At 39.4% G+C, this 20,349-nt stretch overlaps 1 protein-coding gene across 2 annotated transcripts in view; it reads right to left on the reverse strand.

Annotated features, from left to right (window-relative positions):
- cntnap2a (contactin associated protein 2a) overlaps window positions 1-20,349 on the reverse strand; it is a 304,029-nt gene that overhangs the window by 123,481 nt on the left and 160,199 nt on the right. For both annotated transcript variants that reach the window (XM_020087434.2, XM_020087435.2), the window contains exons 5-9: window positions 15,242-15,294; window positions 14,804-14,954; window positions 13,268-13,452; window positions 9,534-9,677; window positions 7,988-8,249 (exon numbers count right to left, since the gene is read on the reverse strand). In XM_020087434.2, coding sequence (XP_019942993.2) covers window positions 7,988-8,249; window positions 9,534-9,677; window positions 13,268-13,452; window positions 14,804-14,954; window positions 15,242-15,294 — 795 coding nt within the window. The remainder of the gene's footprint in view (window positions 1-7,987; window positions 8,250-9,533; window positions 9,678-13,267; window positions 13,453-14,803; window positions 14,955-15,241; window positions 15,295-20,349) is intronic.

Below are 20,349 nucleotides of genomic sequence, written 5' to 3' on the forward strand. Positions count from 1 at the left end.
TCATGCACAGTTGAGATTGTATATTACAACAAGAAAATCGCCATTTAAAGACAAATCTAATGCCAATTTCAAGGAATCAAAACAAAAGTTGTCTAAATGTCTATGTGTTTTAAATAGCTCTCACCCTGTTATAAAACCAACCATGCTCGACAGCAGCAGAAAGAAAATTCAATAGAAAAGCTTTTACGGACGAGATAAGTTGGACATGGTGTCATACCAACAGCAATAGCAAACCTAGAATGGATTTTTTTATGAATATACTGTAGGATGCTACTTAAAACAGCTTTGGTTCAAAGAAGTTCATCCTCAGCCTTTATGGTATTTCAGTGATGAACTCCAGAATGACAGCTGCTGAAAAACAAGGTGACAGCAATTACAGTGGAAGTTGCAACTGAACGGCAGCTCCAGACAAAAAAAGAAGAAACCAGGAGGAGGCTGATTATTTGTAATTAAAACTAAATCTTGAAAGAGCAAGTTGAAGTATAAAAAAACATTGACTTTCATGCTGTAGTCCAAACAACACAAGCAGCATCCCTGATTTTCAGACAGCAGCAGTGAGAAGGAGGTGAAGAAGAAAGAAGTGACAAGAAACAGAGAAACGCTGGATGTTTCCAAGACTGAACCACAGCTCTGGAAGAACAAAGTGGATGAGAAACACAGAGAAGACAGAGACCACAAGTACACATACATAATACATACATACATATTTCAACCGGAGAAAACCTACAACAATACAAATCTAAATACAGCACTGACTGTTTTCATTGTTGTCCACTTGTTTCTATTTGTTATTGTTGCTTTCTTTTAAAAATGCTAAATTTGACCAAGAAACCATTTAAGGTTTTGGTCAAATAATCAGTTTTTTGTTTCAACCTGTATTTACAAACTCTATAAAGTTGACTTGCTCTGCTTGGTTGACCATTTATTGCACTAGTATCAGTGTTAGTACATGAGAGATGGACAGAACTGAGCTCTCTGGTTCTTTACTGACACACATATCTTTACAGGAACTGTCAATAGACTCTACTACTTGAGATTCACTGCCGAAATTGATGGCGGTCAATTCATACCGTAATAGTCAAGGAATTGTCCATGATTTTGAGGAAGCTAATACTTTCAGTGTAAGTGCATTAAATCAACAGCTAGAAATGTGAGATTTATCATGATCCTATCTCTTTGAACACCTTCAGTCATTTGAAGACCAATTGTGTCACAGCAACTAGACCGTCCTATTTCAAAAGCTTCTCTAAATGCATCCTTTCAACAAAGGCTCCATCGGGTGGATCTTTCTCAGGCCAACCTATCCTGGGATTCATTGCACTTTGGAGACTAACCATTTTTCAAAGAGCTAATGGCGCCGGCAAGTGAAGAGAGATATCCAATGCTCGAGTGTCTCAACGCTGTAACGACATTTAAGTCAGAATTTGTGACTTCCTGTATCCTCCTTGATTCTCAGAGGAAAGACTCAGACTGTTGTTTGCTACAATTAATGATGAAGTGCATGATCATCAATAACCAATATAGTGCCGTCCTTAACTGCTTCATCCCGTGAGAGGATGAATAGTATTTTTGTTCCTAAGGTTTTGGATGAGATATCAGGCGTGAAGGCTGCATGGAATCAACATGTACAGCTATAATAATTAACAATCAGCATTGAGATGTGCTAATCCCTCAAAATTCTAAAAACTGTAATGAATAAACTGACATGGATTACAGCATTTAAAAAAGAAATGCTTTAACAAACCTTCACTGATAGAGATAATATTTCTATTCACAAATTATTTGGCTCATTATATGTTGATGTACACAGTCTATGACCTTAATCCAACTAACCCAATTACTACTGTATTAATTGATATACTTTAAAAATGAATTTAACAGTTTTGTCTCACACTGACCTTGATAATTATGACTGAAAGACACAGGATGCTTTCTTTATATGTCACATTATTTAGCTTAGAGATCATTTATAGACCATAATATCACTACATGAAGACATTCTGCTGGAACGGATTTTGCTTTCCAAATGTTTAACAGTCAGACAGAGTTAAAAGACAAAAGTAATGCATAAAGTTTCCTATTTCCACAAGAGCCATAGAGTTTCTCATATTTGGCTCACATCAGGTGCACATTGCCCCGTTACCAACACAGTTTAGTTTCAAGTGAACCACCTCAACTACGATGCAGTTAATTCCAGTGTAAGAGTGTCAGATCTTTTAGGGAAGCGGATTAAAATGTAGTTGGTAGAAAATTTGTTTGACTGAACAGCAGCTGCTGAGGCACTGACAGTCAATTTGGATCTTTTAGAGACCTACTTAAGTAAGTTTCCCATTACTCGCCCTGCTAATTTCACTGTCAAACTTTGACATGCATGGGCTCAGGTAGAGGGTGTCAGAGAAAATTTAGTAAAGCATAAAGGGTTTGAACAGATGCACAAGGAGACAAGGGGCAGGCAGACCGGCACTATCACCACTGACATCTCAGCTGAGCTGAAGGCGTGGAGAAACATGGAAATAGAACAGAGGGAAGAGCCGACTGTCATCGACACTCAGCTTCAGTGTCAGAGACACAAAGCTGCTAATGTGCAGAGGGAGAGCGCAGGCAAACACAGTTTTGAGTTTCAGAGTAACGCTGCAATCTGCTACAGGTGTTGAACAGAATAACTCTGATGAAGCTATTGTCCTCGTTTTGTTCAGAGCCATTACTGGCAATTAGGCGATGACACACACGAGATTACTGGTTAAAAAAAACGAGATCCAGGAAGGCAACACACCAGATTCAAGACCAAGTGATATCCTGCTGGTTCCCAGGAGGTCACTACTGTGCATTATTATAATACTGTCATCTATGTAATTTCAGAAATCTCTGTCTGTTGTCTTACTGTCGGACACATATCTTGAGAACCGCCCATCTTAAGGCCGCCACACTTGGTGTACTGTTAAGAGCCCAAGGAAGTGAAGTGTTGAGTTTGTTTGCGATTTGGACATGTGATATATATTTAATATAAATAAACTCTGAATGAACAGGGCTCTGTAGCAGCGGCAGCTTGGACTCATCAACCTAAGTGACATTGTCGATCATGACAACAGCGAGTTCACAACATGGCAGCGACAACTGATTGCCCAGTTCGGTTCTCTGCATATTTATTCGAGCTGCACCGGAACTGGCAAAGCAAACACCCTTTTCCTTACTGCACTTGTGATAATAAATACAGTGTAAGGTTTTGGAAGAGCAATGCAAAAGAAACTGGATACTGCGGAATTTCGTATCACCTGTGTTCTGTATTGTCTGTTACTTAATAACAAATTAATAGAGAATCAATTACTCATGGATATCCACATTTATTCCTGATTTTTTTTTTTATTGTTTCATCTCCTTGGAGGGATATTATTTCTGTAACCTTATCATTCTGCTTATCTTTTTTCCTCCCATCTCCTCTCTTTGTATACTTCCATCCTCTCCCCTCCTCTTACTTTCCCCTGGTTTCTATTCTGTATCGATTTTGGATGTACAATATAAATGAATTTTGTCTGCGATAAATTTATGGGGCCCTCTAAGCATTCATAAATATATCCTTCTCCATCTCCTCCTTTCCTAAATATCCGCTCCTCTGAGATACTCTGTGGAGCTTTGCATGTCTTCACCAATGCCAATATTTGAACCGCGCAAAGCCTGAGAATACGACATATTAAGCCTGGCCTGCACGCACCAACACACGCACAAGCACACACAGACACACACTAAGCACTCAGGGGGAATGAAACAATATAACATAATAATCGGGGGTGGCTGCAGTGTGTTTCCCCCCCCCTAAAATCTGTGCCTCAGGCCTTTCCATTATTGTAATGCCTTACGCTTGCTATTTGCTGTGTGCTAGTAACCATATGTGCGTGTGTGTGTGTGTGCGTGTGTGTGTGTTTATGTGACTTATAGTAATTCTGCATCTCAAAGGAACTGATGTTATTACTTCTAGCTGAGTTGATGGGTGTGAACGCATCACACAATAACACACGCATGCATTTTGAACATGGCAAAATATTTCTTCTTCTTACATTCATGGTGCCTGTGGCTTTGTGAACTTTTGCTATGAGACTCACCTCAGACTGAGAGGGATTTTGTTGCAATTACAGATTTCCCCGGTGGCGTCAAATACGCCAATTTACACACACAATGATGAAAAGAATGAAGTGCAAAAATTATGAAGAATTAGAGAGAGGAGCAAATGAAAAAAGCTTTTTTTTCTTATTTTTGCATAATATCTTCCCTTTTTAAAGAACCCTTTACAGAGAAAAACATCAATACATTAAGAAGACAAACAATATTTGTGATGATGATAATATGCAAATTATATGATATATATTAGAATACATGTTAAAATGACACATTGGACATTTAACTGCTGGAGTGAATGGTGAGAGCAGCACAATCGATAGAATTGGCGAATAAGCTTCCTGTTGTCAAACAAGCAATTCTAAATTTACCTGATGTCACTCGTCAGCTGTGTTCATCCTTATATCGCCTCCATTATACATGTCATTGTCAACAGCGAGAAAGAAATGAAGTGCAGAGAGCTGAATCATATTTTCCCGCAGCTACAATTATTAAAATATATTTATTTATAAAAAGTAATTATCACTGCATCTTTCATCTTCTCAGACAAAGTACAAAAACATATTTTCACACTTTGTTGTATGAGAACTTTGAAAACATGAAATTTCTCAGGCTCTGCAAACGCACCGGAGACAGAGTGAGTATTGTTTCCATGGAAACCATGCTGGTGCCCAATAATTCGATAATTAATCAAGATGGTGATCGAAAGGAAGCATCTGTACACAACTTAACAAAAACAAATGCCAGCAATCATCTGCTATCTGTATCAGGTATATATTTCACACTGTCTATGGTTTATTGAATGATTTCATGTAGATCATGTGGAGAACGGATTTTATCTTCATTTTAGCACATCAAAATATACACATGCCAGTACTACTCAAAGAAAGGTGTTGTATAATTCAAATAATTGAATAACCAAAGCAAAAGAAATGAGAGCGCAGTTGAAGAGAGTTAATGAATAAGTAAAAGGAAAATGATGGTAAAATTAGATCAGTGTCCCTAAAGGAATCACAATCGAGTACCCTCTATTAACGCACAATGAGACACATACGCGCACATGCACACGCACATGCACACGCACACGCACAGTTTGATCTACAGTGGTGTCTCACAGGCCTTATTTTCCCTTTAGTTTCATCTTCTGTCTCTATGTTCTGAAATGACAGAAGTTTTCTCAGAGAGCAGGACGTTTTACGCAGGTCTCAGGTCGACAGCCTCGGGACAAGTTCATGGCGTCACACACACAAAGACCACACATCAATAGACACACAATTTGCATGTGTGAAAAATCTGCTATGTGGACGTCATCTGCCTGTTGGAGGTTTGTCTCCATGTTATTTCAAACCTGAGCGGAAGCTTCAAACTAAGGTGGATACAATAATACCACCTCAATCACTCATTTAAGAGTTTATTGATTGGATGTTAATATAATAAAATAATCAGTTCCCCAGGGTCAAAACTATTGTTGGAATCAATGGTTGTGTGATAAAATCTTTTGTTGAAGGTGGGAAATTTGTTCACCATTACCTGTTTACATGTGCATGTGATTAACAAGTGTTTGTAGGAAATAATGTGTTATATTTTCCATTGTGAGTTTCAAAGACTATTCAGGGTGCGGATAAGAGCCCAGACAAAAAAGAAAAATCTAACTCTGATGCATTATTGGCAGAAAGTGTGCCTCCTGGTGAGGCCTCTATTCAATGTGATTTGTTCCCCAGTGAGCTCACACAAAATAATCATTGTTCACATGGCCCAGTTTAGATCTACTAAATAGGCGAATTAGACTTTTTTATTTATTTATTTTTTGCACATTTCTAGCGGTAAGCTCTAACTCACTTTGTAATCATTTATGTCCTTAAACAGATCTATTCAGACACGATCAATACAATATTTTATTGAATTATATATTATACCACTTTTTATATTTTTTTATCATGTGTCATCTCCTGTTGAAATATAACTAGCGGTTCTAAACGTGTGTTTGGAATGGGCTTTCTGCTTGAACTGTGGTGATGCTGGTTGTAGCTTTGTTTCTGAAACAGTGACCTGCAGTAATTGAGCCACAGCAAGTAAAGCTTGACTTCTGGACTCAGTCTGCAGAACCCTGAGGCTGCTGCCCTGCTGCGATGCACAAAGAGCCGTTCACCTGTTTATTCAAAGTTCAGTAAAGCTGGACTAAGTACGCAGAACTCTGAACCAGAGAAATATTTGACGTTGCTGTTTTTATGAACAAAAACTCAATGTGGCTGATTCTGGCAGAGTTCAATCTATGGCAGTAATGAGGGTGCACATACAAAAGTCACTCTCACACACAACAGATTCTGGGTAACAGGTTAATGAACTGGAGAGTGAAAGATAAGATCTCACATGAAGGGAGGAACTGCACTGTATGCCACAACTGCAGCTGAGACTTTGAGGTCTGACTGTCTGCAAGGACGGTAAGAACATTATGGCCCATGTAGCGCAGGCACACAAAAACGCAAGCAAGCGTTTGAATCTTTGGTTCATTATTGAACTGTTGAGGTCAAATTAGAATATGTCGGGCCGCCACAGACTACATAATTATGGGAAACACTGTTAATGGGCACTGCCAACGCTGCTACAGAGTGCTGGTCACCAGTTTAAACAAAGTTAATTAATATTGAAGGTATCTCATGTCCAAGTCAACACTGCACTTCCTCAGGCCCTTAACAACACAAGTAAGTTGAACAGTTCTTGAGATATCAGCCTCATACAGACAGACAGAGATATCAGGGATTACTGCTGTGTTAGCACTTCCTGTGAATTACAGCTTTTGATAGTTAAAAATTGAAATTGTATGAAAAGATCAGTGGATTAACAAAGATGGACTATCTGGTCTTAGTAAGAGTCTTTCTTTCCTCTCTATCTCTACCTCTCTTTCCTCAGCGAGTGTGCATCTACACGTCTCCCCTCACTATATTGGCCATTAAAAAAACCTAAGCATTTCATTACAAGTATCGAGAGCTCCCACTGTGCCATTAAAGCCAGGAGCCGGCGTGGCTTTCTTTCTTAGAGATACTAATAAGTCCTTTATAATGTCACCGCTAATAACAGAATCAAAGGAGGGGATGCATGCGAGTTTGTGTATTCTAGTAATACTGATGTAATCGCAGGCTCAAGCCCAATTAGCCTAGAGGGTAACTCTGTAATAATCCCTACCCCTGGGCATAATGGCCTATTATAGCAGCAGTGGACAGAATAAATGAGTGTGTCTGTGGAAAGAGAAAGAGCAGGAGAGAGAGAGAAGAGGAGGCAGGAAACAAAAGTGAGGGAGGAAAAGGATGGTTGAAAAGAGAAGATAGGCGGAATAAAAACGGAATAAAAAGGGCCATTGAAAGCCTACTTGTTTAAAGTGAAGTTTCATTTCTCAGTTGTTTAATTTTTTTAATGTGTTGACTCTGCAGCAGTTGCAGAACTCCAATAATAAAACAGCCTGTCAAAGCCTCAAAATACAATTGTTTCATCATACTTTCATTTAACAGTTGTTATAAATATTTTGAGCGATAATGGCTGATTTGTTAATTGTCAGTCACGTCAGGAAAAACAAAGAACCAATAGAGCTGCAAGTATTCGTAGTGTGTTCGTGTTTTACTTGTTGGAAACCCTCATCTGCTTATCAGCGCTGTTGTGCTCGAAACCACATGAATCGAGATCATTGTCGAGACAGAGACACCATAGAGGCAAATTACAAATGCATGATCTGTAATCTGTGTTACTATTTTGTTTAATAGAAGATCCATACATGATCTAAATTGCTTATCATCTTTTCATAATATAGAAAGATGAATTATTTAGTTTTTATTGGTTAAATTGACTTCACAATTAAACAGTTTAATGTCTTTGTATGACTCACCTGTTAATAAGTCCACCTGGTTGTTCGTGTTCGCCTTCGACACGTTGATATGAACTACGATTTTGCCATCGTCTAGGGAGATCTCCAGCGTGCCGTCGTCAAGATTACTGAAGAGGAGGAGTCCGTCGGGGTTCCACGTGCGAAACTGGAAACCCACAGATAATGTGTTGTGATTGGCTCGTCCAGGCAGCTGCAGGAAACTGGTAGCGTTGAAAAAGACCGGGAAGGTGTGGGTCTCCACGCAGGAGAAGGACAGGTTACGCTGTTGAGATTTAGAGAAAGAAAGACAAAGAGGGATGACAGGAAGTCGTCAACTGCTCTTCAGTTAGAGAAGTCAAGAAGTGAATCCCTTAAATGTTGCCTGAATGTTTTAAATGTTCAAATCCTGGATTTATTTACCACTTTTAAAGTGTCTGCATGTTTCAATTGACTGAAGCTACATCCAAAGACTTATGCTGCTTGTACACGTTACTGAAAAGTGCCATGTTCGTCTCAATCTGTCTCTGAAGCCGGGGTGAAGTTTGTGTGCAGAGGGACAACAAACACAGTTTTGGAATTTAGGCACTAATTGTCATTGAGCTTCTCCAACCCTGTGCTCTTCATCAAATCATTAGCAAACGCACAATATTGAGCTGCCGTACCAAGTGTAGATGATTCCTGATTGCCTCCCGTTGCATGAGTGTGTATATATATGTGTGTCCCTGAAATTTGAGAGTGGGTCTGGTTTGATTAGAAATGAATGACTGTGTGAGTCATCAGAGGGAATTAGAGGTGCGGGCCTTAATGAACTTGATTAGTGTCTCCATTTGTTCAGTCAGTTCATCAGAGATCGATGATGATATAATGGCTCTCCACTGCCGATAAGATTTGGGGAGACTTATGCATTGTCTACACCACTGCTGGTATTTATTTGAAGGGATATTTTCCCCATGGTTAAAAAAAAATGGCGTGATGGTGGTGGCGATAACGTTGTGGTCCCAAACATACTGGGTGTTGCAGATGCTTTTGGATGCTGGTCATGTGGAGCTGTGTTGCTTAATGCAGATACAAACTTGTAATTGGAGCTATAGCAGTTCTAACCAAACATAGAGGAACCAGCATTTAGCTGCCATTGCTGGCAATGGTAGGCAAAGCAAAACTAGTTAGATTTGCAAAATCTGCATATAAGTGTGGACACAGCAAAAATATTTCTTTTGTAAATAATTCCAAGTATGGGAAAATACTTGATGTGCAGAAGTTACATCCAGCCATCATCTACAGTGCTGTGTTTGATGAGGAGAAGCGAGCAAGCCTCATTCTGTTATGATAGGTTCAAACCAAACAGTGGACTTCAGTCTTTGTAGGCAGCAGAGGAGAAGCAGCCCTGAAGTCAAGAGGGAGCATGGAGACGGGAGGCAAACACACTGATGGTTCAGCTGAATACAATTAATTATGAATCTGCTAAACTATTTTGGCAGCAGTGAATAATTTGCCCCCTCACTCGGGTCGAATACAGAGCTGTTGTGACAATAATGAGCATGTTCGGTATTCAGCACATTTCCCTTACAAAGCTGGAGGTGTCCAGCTTCTTTCGGCGGGCCAGGTCTGTGATGTTGTCTCCATTGTAGTTGATGCTCTCCATGCAGCCTTTAAAGTTCTTCCTTCCGCCGCCCACTGGTTTCCCACTGTATGGCATCCCTCCAAAGCTCAGCTAGACAGGGCGCAAACAGGTAGAAAGAGATGGGAGAAGGAAAAAGGACATTACAAATGATCATATAGTGTTTTCCTGTAGACCTACTACTACAAACATTTTTATATTCAGAAATATTATATTCTGGCATAACACACAATCAGGAATTACAGCAGCAACATGTAAGGTGAAATAGATTGTGTGTGTCTGTGTGTGACTATATTCTATGTCATGTTTCAGGGTTTCTGCAGGTTTCAGCAAGTTCAATTTAAGAATCTTAAGAGCATAATTAATAAAATTGAAGACCTATGTAGAGTGCGACAGATATGATGACATATCAGAATCCTAGAATTACTTACACTTCAATTTATGATAAGGTGGAGTATCCTAATAGAGAAGAACCCTTGAAATGTTTTATCTCTCGCAACTTTATCTCCTTGTTACTAGTTTTACTACGGTGTTCCAATATCTGTATGATACGTTGAGCGAGAACTGCAACACATGGAGACATCACGAACCGTGCATTCCCAACAACATTTCTATTTCTATATTCTAATGTGCGACAGAAGTAGCGTTAAATGAACGTCAACATAATTAAGGTCCATTAAATACTATTTTAACATATGTAAGATTTTTTAAAGCCTAAGACTCAAATGATTAACTTTAAAAAAAAAAAAAAAACCTGCTAGCATTTTTTAATGTGGTAGCATCACACTCTGCTTGTACAAGTACTGTAGCGCCACCTTTAGGCCAGCGTGATTGAATGCAGGGATGTATAGACAAGGTCACTCTTGCTTTTCTACATAAGACAATCAAATCCCCCAAACTGCATCTCAAGATGTTTGGTTTGCATTGGTTCGTCGAAGACAGTACTGCCAAGTCATCCTGTTTATTTATAACCACACATTTGGATATCAGTGTATTACTGATGTGCCTGATGGAAGGGAGGGAAAAACGTATTAAAAGAAGAAGAGAACATGGTGACTCGTGGGGAACAGATGCGATCAGAGGAGGACTGAGGTGAGGAGATGGAGGCTAATAAACAGACATCTGGTCTGAAGCACAGAGGGACACAGAGCTGATGAAAATGTAAAGTGAGTTTCATCTTTCAAACTTTTTTTGTTCAAGTGTCCAGCTTGTTTCTTTTCCTTCAGCCATAGCACTGAGTTCTGAGGCAAGACAAGATGATGGAGGGTGGTGTGCAATTAAGTGTCAATATGTGACTATCTCAGTGTGTGTGTGGGTGTGCATGTTTGTATGTCTGTGGTGATGCTCCACTAGTCTTAGTAATTACTGCCGAGGGTAGACACAAATGCACCCTGATATTCAGTCTACACAAAAACACACACACACGCACACGCACACACACACACACACACACACACACACACACACACACACACACACACACACCATGATGGAGTGTGTAGATGAGATGGTGTAGAGCAGTAGAGTAAAAGCCGGCTACAATTTTGCTATCTGCAGAGAGAGAGTCAGTCAATAACAGTGTTGAGATCCAGTCTGGGTTCAACACATGCACATGCACATGCACACAAACACATGCATGCACAAATGAGCACACACACACACACACACAACCTCTTGGTTCACCCTGTTGTATAGATTTCCCTGAAGACCCCTTAATTCAACAGCTTTAGTTTAATTGGACAGTGGTTTGTCCTGCCCCATTTCTCAGTATCCTACTTAACACTGGAATAGATCAGCGATATCAGCAGTACCTGTTAAAGGTCACACTCTCACACACAAGCATAGGAATATAAACACACACACAGCATACACTCGTATATGGATTTACCAGACACTCACTCACACACAAATGCTTTCCATACCCATTATGCATTCCAAAATCAATTTCCTGTTTTAAGTATTATTAGCGGAATGCTTTGCATCCCATTACTGACTGACATTAATTATGTGAGTGTCATGGATTAGCATTATAGTACAGTGTGAAACCAGTATCCAATTTCTTTTGTGGTATCAATGCACTGTAAAGGCAGAGGAGGTCAAGCTACCATCATTAGTTGTTTAAAAATGCAGTTGGAAAGTCAGTGATATAATACTAATCTAAAGTGAGAGAAATCTCACATATATATACATAATGAGCAGAGATATACTTAGGCTGACATTGTCTCTCACAGCTTTGAGATAATTGGACTTCAGGTTTTTTCTGAGAACTGTTAAGATACAATATTCTGAGCATCAGTAGTCCCCAAGGCTCTTAAACCAGAGTTCTCAATCAGAATCCTGGATGACATCAAATGAAATCTTCATCACGTCCCTCAGATGAATTAACCACTAGATTTGTGGGAGGGTTTTCAGATATTTCAACAATTTAGCAAGAACTTTCAATCTTCAGGAGTTGTACATACAATTTTAAATCAGCTGTAGTTCAACCCAAGCTGAAAATTTTAAACTGTGACACCTACAATCCATACAGTTTTGGCCCTGTATATAAATGACCTTTTCTTCTCATCCATAATTTACCCTCAACTAAATTTCCTCTCTTATAGTCTTCTAATCATACTTTATAAATGTTTAACAAGGACAAGACTAAAGTGATGGTGTTCAAACCCAAAGCGCAGCAGGATTGTGTGAGCTGTATCTTAGTTTCCCAGGGTTTGCAGTGCAACCATGTGACCAGAAATCTGGGAGTCACATTTGATTTATAACTTTTTAATACATAAAAACCAAAAATTTAAATATCTCTCAAATTAAGTCATTCCTTTCCTTCAGAGGAATCCCCCACTTGTACAGAATCCCCCTGCAAAGGTTCTTTCAAGAACTAGAAAATATGAGATACATTTTTTGCCTAACTCCTCTGGTTACCCGTGTTTTTCACAATTGATTTTAAAATTTCCTTCCTTGTTTTTAAGTCACTGAGGGACCTTATATTATCGACCTTCCCACCTCTTACTGCCCTGCTTGTACTCTGCAGACAAGCTCTTACTCTCTGTCTGCAGAACCAGGAAATTACCAGATAGACTTCCACCTGAGGGAAATTGCATAAGGACTCCATTTGTACTACCACTGCCTGCAGGGAAATGGGGTAAAGTATGTGATGCTGGGTTAAACAAATTGACTTGACATAATGTTTGCTTCTCTAAAGTTAAATGAGAATTTGATTTACCAAGTGCACATTGTGTCGACCTATTAGTAAAGCAGGGTCTTTAGCAGTAACTAAAATGAACATATTTGTTCTTTAAACATCTTTGACATTAGGTCACACACATTAAGGCATCACTCAGAAACAACTGAGGTAACTGAATATATCAGCCGACATTTTAGTTATGCACATATTCCATGGTCCACCGGTTTCTTTTTCACTAATTGAAGTCACACATGACCTATCAGTGTATGGCTGTTGAAACATTGAGCATTCAAATGAGTTTTTATTAATTTTATGTTGAGATGATTTGTTTTATGATATGTTTGAGCAGCAAATATGATTTTAACAGTTGTACAAATGGCATATTTCCCAGTCACCTCCTGTATCTGTGTTTAAACACATATAAACGTGTATTATTAGGTCTTGTTATCTTTTTTTTTTTTTTTTTTACATTCCTTTAAACACAGTATCCCTTTTCCCTCACCTCATAGTCCAGATCGAGATGGTCAAACTCTCCGTTGGTCCTGAAGTGCTGCGTGTGTCTGTCCAGGGTGAAGTTGACGTTGCGACGGTAGCGTTCGATCACCACTGAGTGCCAGTGATTGTCATCCAAGAGGCTGCCAGTGGTCACAGAGGTATGACCCAGGATAGAGCCGTACTGGTTACTGCCTGTACATAACAGGTTATAATAGTTTTAGCAATAAAACACAGACTGTAAATGACTCAAAATGTGAGTAAAATATGACGGAGCAGTTGAATATATTTTTCCAAGCAAAACACGAAATAAAAAAGTAATTTTAAAATCCTGTGTAAAATGAATAAACACAAAATTCAAATCTTTGGAAGATATTTGCTGAAGTAGAAATCATTCCAGAGCTTCACAAAAGGAAAAGTATAGCTGCTGAAGGGTTACCTCAATGTGTTGCACACCTATTAACAACTATAACATGTATGCAAGATCATCACTCATTGTTGTTGACCCAGATGGGTCAACAACAATGAGTGATGCTCCACACACGTACTGATTGTTGTGGCTGCTGTTTACACTGTCAAAGCTACAAAACCTACTCTGCAACAGCATATGCATTTGTAGAAACAAGAATTACAAGCAGATTACGTTTTCTATGAGCATAGTGAGAATATATTCATACTATACACTCTTGATAATTCACATGTACAATGAAAGTGAATCAGTAAAATCTTAACCGTCAAAATATCTGATCTTTCAGTGAAATGCCCAATTTACAGTATTATACTTTTCATGATAACATTTAGATGCTCACAGCACTTGGTTCGGGTTAAGGATAAAGAGTGGTCTGGTTTAATACAGAAGAAAAGATACAATTTGGGGATTCAACATTTAAAACCAAACCATGATCTTTCCCTAATTTTAAACGAAATGCTTAAATTGCCGAGACCCAACCAAAAAACAGGGACTATGTATGCTCGGTTCGTTTACTAATCAGAAGGTCAGTGGTTCAATCCCCAGCTCCTGCACTTTTCATATCCATGTAGCCTTGGCCAGGAGAAGACACTGAACCACAAATTGCTCCTGATGGCTGTCATCAGTGTGTCACCGTGCCACCAGTGCGTAGCTGTGCCATCTGAGTGAATGGGTGAATGTGACTTTGTGTAAAATGCTTTGAGTGGTTGTTAAGGCCAGAAATGTCCCATATAAATGCAGTCCATTTACAATGCTGCAGTTTAGTTGCACTCCATTTAGCATGTTGCACTTAAAAGGAATCGAACATAATTTCTAGGTGACAGGGCTGCTTGACAGACGTGGCATAAATTTGATTTCAAAAGTTTAGGGTTATTGGCGAGCCATAAAAGATTGTAATAATCACACTGTCAGTGAGCCACAAACTCAACCAGAGCAGCTGCAGGCATTAGACTGAGCACCTATTACATCCGACCAACAGAACAAACAGAGGAGAACTGCTCTATTTGAACGTTTTCACAAAACCTGTTACTGACAAACATGTAGATATCTATAGAAAGACATTTATGTATTGCTCACCCAGGTTTATCTGCAACAGCAGCTTTGCCTTGTCAAGTTCCAGGGTGATGTAGTCTCCCTGCTGTCCTTCCCCATGGAGGATCACACCCTCGCTTTCTGACGTCTTAAACCTCAGTGCAATCACATCCTTGATGATCTTCATCTTCTTCATCTGCACAAATGTTTAAGTGACAAATGCAGAAAAATGTAATATTAAACTTATTTTTTTTTAACAAAATTTAACAAAAACTTAACGAGAGAACCAAATATGCCTGTATGTTTTCTTAAAAGAGGTCTCCACGCTGCCTGCTCAGAACTGACATTAAATGATTTATTCCAAGTCGTATTTTATTGATTTATTTTACGGTCTAACCTTCATGCTCTAAAATGACTTTGACCACATGACTTAATGGAAAAGTTTTAGTCAAAATAACAGAATCAAGTTTGTAAATCCAGCACCTTAAAACGATACGAGATCACACCCTGTCCATCGAAGTTGATCACATCGGCCCCTGAATAATACGGACAAACAAACAACAGAGATACAGAGAGAGAGAGAATAAGAACAAGGAAAGACAAGAGAAAGAGAGGAAGATGTTGACAGCGGGAGACAAGCAGAAAAAGAAAGGGATTAGTGATCGAGTCAAGTCTGAAGTCATATCTGTCATCCCAAACTGACCAAGAGAGACAGGAGCCAACACTTTTATATGACCTGGAAAAAATAGCAAATTGAGTTATGTCAACAACACATGCAGTGTTATTCAGTTGATTCAATAAGGTTATTCAGCTTGTTGAGTTGTTTTAATATGTAAATAATGCGTGAAGAACCAAAGGGCCTTTTGAAGTGTACTATTTACTGCTTGTGTTTGCCATCTGAGATTGTAGGAAGTTAAAATTGTCAGGTTCCTATAACTGATATAGATTTTGTTTCAGATGATAATGTACCCGACATGTTGACATGTCGCTGAAGCAAACGCAGAGGTGTAAATAACAAAATCAACGATGGTGAATATCATTTAGCTGTTTTGGTTTCAGGGCCCTGGTACTGCACATGTTGTCCCACTGGAGCACTGCTATGGCTTTGCTGTGAAATTGAATAAAAACAGAGTAACCATTAATATTAATACTTATACCTGTGCTTTAACTACTACGACAAGTCAAAATGTGGAAAAGGCCTCTAGCTAAAAATATTTTAGTGGATTTAAATTTATGCCAAATAAATGCAAAGAGGATGCAGATTCAAACAGCACTGCTACGAAAATGGCTCTGACTGAGAGGGGACATATGTTGAGAGGAAATAAACATTTTTCATAGCAAGTTGTGCATCAGATGGGTTCTGCAAAAGTGTTGGAAATACTTTGGTTTCTTTGATCATTCGTACACGGGAACCACTTAAATTTGAATGGCGTGAATTCAAATGTTTTTTTTCAAATTAAGTTATTTTTCAGGCAATTAAATATGATCCTTGCAAATATTAAAACTAGACCCTAAAATTCTAGGCTGATAAAAGTTCAACCAAAGTTCAACCTGAGCAGAGATCATGACAAATAGTTTTGAAAACATCTGTGTGGGTGTGGAGGCATGTTAAACACTTCAACTGCTTTTAGACTGAACTCCAGATAATCCCTGAAATTATTCACATTATAAAGGCTGCATGTGACAACGCACGTCAGAATCAGCTGCTCAATCCTTTCCAATGATATCCAAGTTGACACTTCGTACCTGCGATGGGCGTTAAACTGAAAAACAGCTGCCAAATAAGCGAAAATGTCTTGGAAAGATAATGCATTCAAGTCCATTTGGATATAAGGGTCGACGCCAATGTTGATGTGCTGTAAACAAAAACAAAAATACTTTATATTTACATTGGGAGCAGGTCCTCTCTACTGAGGCCACCATGTTTTTTACAGTCGTCCAAACTGGTCAAACTAAACACCTTTTTAGTTTCCACGACAACCGAAGGCTAACACAGGTTATCATTCATGTTTGGGAGGGAAGGGTGAGGTGAGAGGTATTTAGCTGCAACATGCAACTTCACCACAAGATGTCACTAAATTCTACACACTGAACCTTTAAAAAAACTGTTGTGAATTTACAATAGACTTTGACTCATGCAAGTATGAGGGTTTTACATAACAGAAGAGTGAGATGCAGAGGGCAGAGAGGACACATGCAGGGTGGAGGAGATTTTGTGAAGATGCTAAGAGCAGAAATAAAGTGCAGTGTTTGAGGCACTCTTCAATCTTACTGCCGTCACCCCAGCTGCTCAAGTGGATTGTGGAGAGGACGTGTGTGTGTGTGTGTGTGTGTGAGATTGGTTAGTAAAGGAAGCGAAGAGTATTCAGGATAGGATAACATGGGTTGGGAAAGGGACAAACTCTTGCACAGTCACGTTGCCGCTTCAATCTTACGTGCTCTATTGCTTCCACACACACACACACACACACACACACACACACACACACACACACACTAAACACTTTGGGAGGGCGGGTGGTGGTGGAAGTGTGGGGGGTGGTTGGGAAATTACATCTGTTCCCTTTGTTCTAACTTCAGTGCTTCTGAAATGATCTCACTCCGCCGCTCACTGGGTACAAACTCATGCCTCTCCGCTCTTTCTCTCACACTATTTCTTGCTATCACTCTCTTTCCTTTTCGACTTTCTCCATTACTCTCCTCTCTGCCCCACTTGTCAGTTGTTTAGCCTCCATCCTCATCCCTCCATCACTTAATTTGCTTTCTCCCTCCCTCTCCTTGGTTCTTTCAACCCCACACCTCTCATCATCATCTTGGGTCAAGGCGAATGCTGCAAACAGTGGGGCCAGCTGACAGTTGTCCAATTGTTTTATGAGATCTACATCTGGGTAGTGCTGCTCAGAAAATGCTTGCCAGCTGAACTAAGTGCTCGACGTCAGGAGGGAGGACTTTATGAAGGATGCAGGCCACCGGGTGATGGAGAATATAAAACATAAAGAGGGAGGAACGAAGTAGTGATGCAGAGTAACAGGGGTGACGACTACTATGTCTCTATCCAGGGCAGCTGTGATGGTGATGCACACGACACGGCCAAGCTTTTCAGACCCTGACCCAGGAGACCATGCCATTTTGGACCCTGACCCAGATGGTGCTTCTCCAGCAGAGATGAGAAGCACAGGAGGGTGAACAAGATACCCAGATCCATGTGAGAGCCAATGCAATCTTTAAATAGATGAAACTGGCAGTTAGTTTTTATCAGAGGCTGAATATTAGAGTTTGATTTCACTGACAAACCCCCAGACAAACCGTGGGTAATGCATTATAATTTTGCATCATTTGAAAGTAAAGTGTAGTTCTGGATAGAATTATATATATTACCTATGCAGTTGTGAGCACAGCCGGATTACCTTGTGGCCTGAGAGTTGTTTTGTGTTGTGAACATTCAACTTGACCCATGATAATACAGGCCCTTGATAATAAAGCAGGCAGGAGTGGGCTACTTGATAATCTTGACAACTTTACTCACAGATGAACTAAGTGGCCAAGTGGCCTTGTGGTTTGCATGAGGCCTCTGAATTACCATGCAGCCTGAATTATTGTTTCAGTTGCCATTAATGGTAGTATATTTAATACTGTATATGTATGTCCATATTCATTTTTCACTTTAAGATATCAAATGCTTATCCTGTTCTACGTCTTTACTGCAGATGTCTTTCAAACTAAATGCAACTCCTGTGTCACTTTAGATAATAAATACTGATAATTGCTGTATTCTGCTGTTATATAGCAACAGGAGGATGGATGGTCTGCACAGCCATAGACAAAATGTAAACTAATGGTTTTATGTCTGCGTTCATTTAAGGTCCGGGTACCCGGAGTCATGAGAGAGACACTGAACTGTATGACATCAGCCTCTTACAAACACATGTATCACTGTTTGCGTCCAGCACATTATTTTTGCTAATCAGCCAATTTTAAGTGACACCACCGAGTTGCCACCTGCGAGGCAAACTGAAAGTGCAATTAACTGGCATTTAATAGTGCCAGTGTTTAATTGTATTCACGGCCATAGGTTTCACTGCACAGGCGGCAAAGTAATTGGCTGGAAGCAAGAAAAAGGCAGGTTACTTGCAGGATGAGCGACCTTTGCTTAACTTTGAAAGGATTTGCCTGCTTTATATAACTGGAAACTGAATATATTTGGTTGGTTGAACACAATATTCAAATTTTAGATTTTACCCTGTGCTTCGTGTAAATCTTGTCATTGTTTTTGTTATAGAATAATACAAAAATGAGTGAAATGTAATCACTCAATTACAGCATAATGAATATAAGTGTTCCTCCCAGCACTGTTTTGTGATATTATATTCATGCCTCCCTTTACCTCATACATATTGCACCCCTGAGCCTGAAGACAACAATCCTCTTTCAGCTATTTATGTGTTTGGCCTCGGTCCGACTGCCAAGATAGACGCTATCCATAAACAAAATCTACATAAGTACATTTCTAAGACTCGACAGATGACGGTGATACATCATCCTGACAACAGATCTAGAGTACTGTTGGCATAAATAGGCCACAGGTTGAAGTCAGATTTGATACGCTTGCCTCCTTTTGAAATTCGACTTGCATGAGAGTGATTGAGTTTGTATAGAAAATTAAATTTGCACTCTATGTTTCCGTCCGACTCCCCTTTCTCTCGCACGTACTGGCTCTACTATTTCCTGACTCATCTATGAAATAATTGATTTTCTGTTGATCCTATGTTAATCAAAATGGAAATGAGCATGTATATTTCGCAGCACGACGGATCATGACTCCTTTATAGCCTCTAGCTCTGGCACAGGCGTGCACAGGCACACACACACACACACACACACACACACACACACACACACACACACACACACACACACACACACACACACACACACACACACACAGCTTTTCGCTCCACAGTCCATATGACTCAGAGTAGGGTGTTGCATTTAATTTTTGTACAACTCAGAATTATCTTGTTAAACCAACATTTGAGGATTATTCTGGGAACATAGCATCTACAGTACATATGCCTTCTTCTCCTCCTACCACTTTTCTTTTGTTATTTTTCTTTTCATCCCCCTTTCTTTCCCTGCACTTCTCCTCTCTTTCATCCTTGAATGAGAAAGAACAGAAACATTTACAAGTTGACTCTGAGGGGGTTTTTAAGAATGGATTCTAATATTGCTGCTGTCGTTTAAGGCCCTGCATGGTTTAGCACCAAACTACTTGACTAAAGTTTACAAGCTCTGTACTCACCCACCTTTAACCTGAGATCATATGATAAGGCCTTGTTAGATATTCCTCAGTCAAGGATGAAGACCAAAGGTGAAAGCACCTTTGCTGTCAGAGCCCTGACCTTCTAGAAACTCAGGGCATGAAATGTCCAAACAGAACAGTTTTAAGATAATCTCTCAAAATGTACTTTAAGTATATTTAGGTTTAACTTTAGTTATTTTATTCTTTTCTTTTGCCATGACTTTTAAAAGTATTATTAAATACAACTGTATTATTTAGCTTGTTATCTTTGGTGTTTTATTTATTTGGTTTT

This window comes from Paralichthys olivaceus, chromosome 17 (assembly GCF_024713975.1).
Source record: "Paralichthys olivaceus isolate ysfri-2021 chromosome 17, ASM2471397v2, whole genome shotgun sequence".
NCBI classification, from domain to species: domain Eukaryota; kingdom Metazoa; phylum Chordata; class Actinopteri; order Pleuronectiformes; family Paralichthyidae; genus Paralichthys; species Paralichthys olivaceus.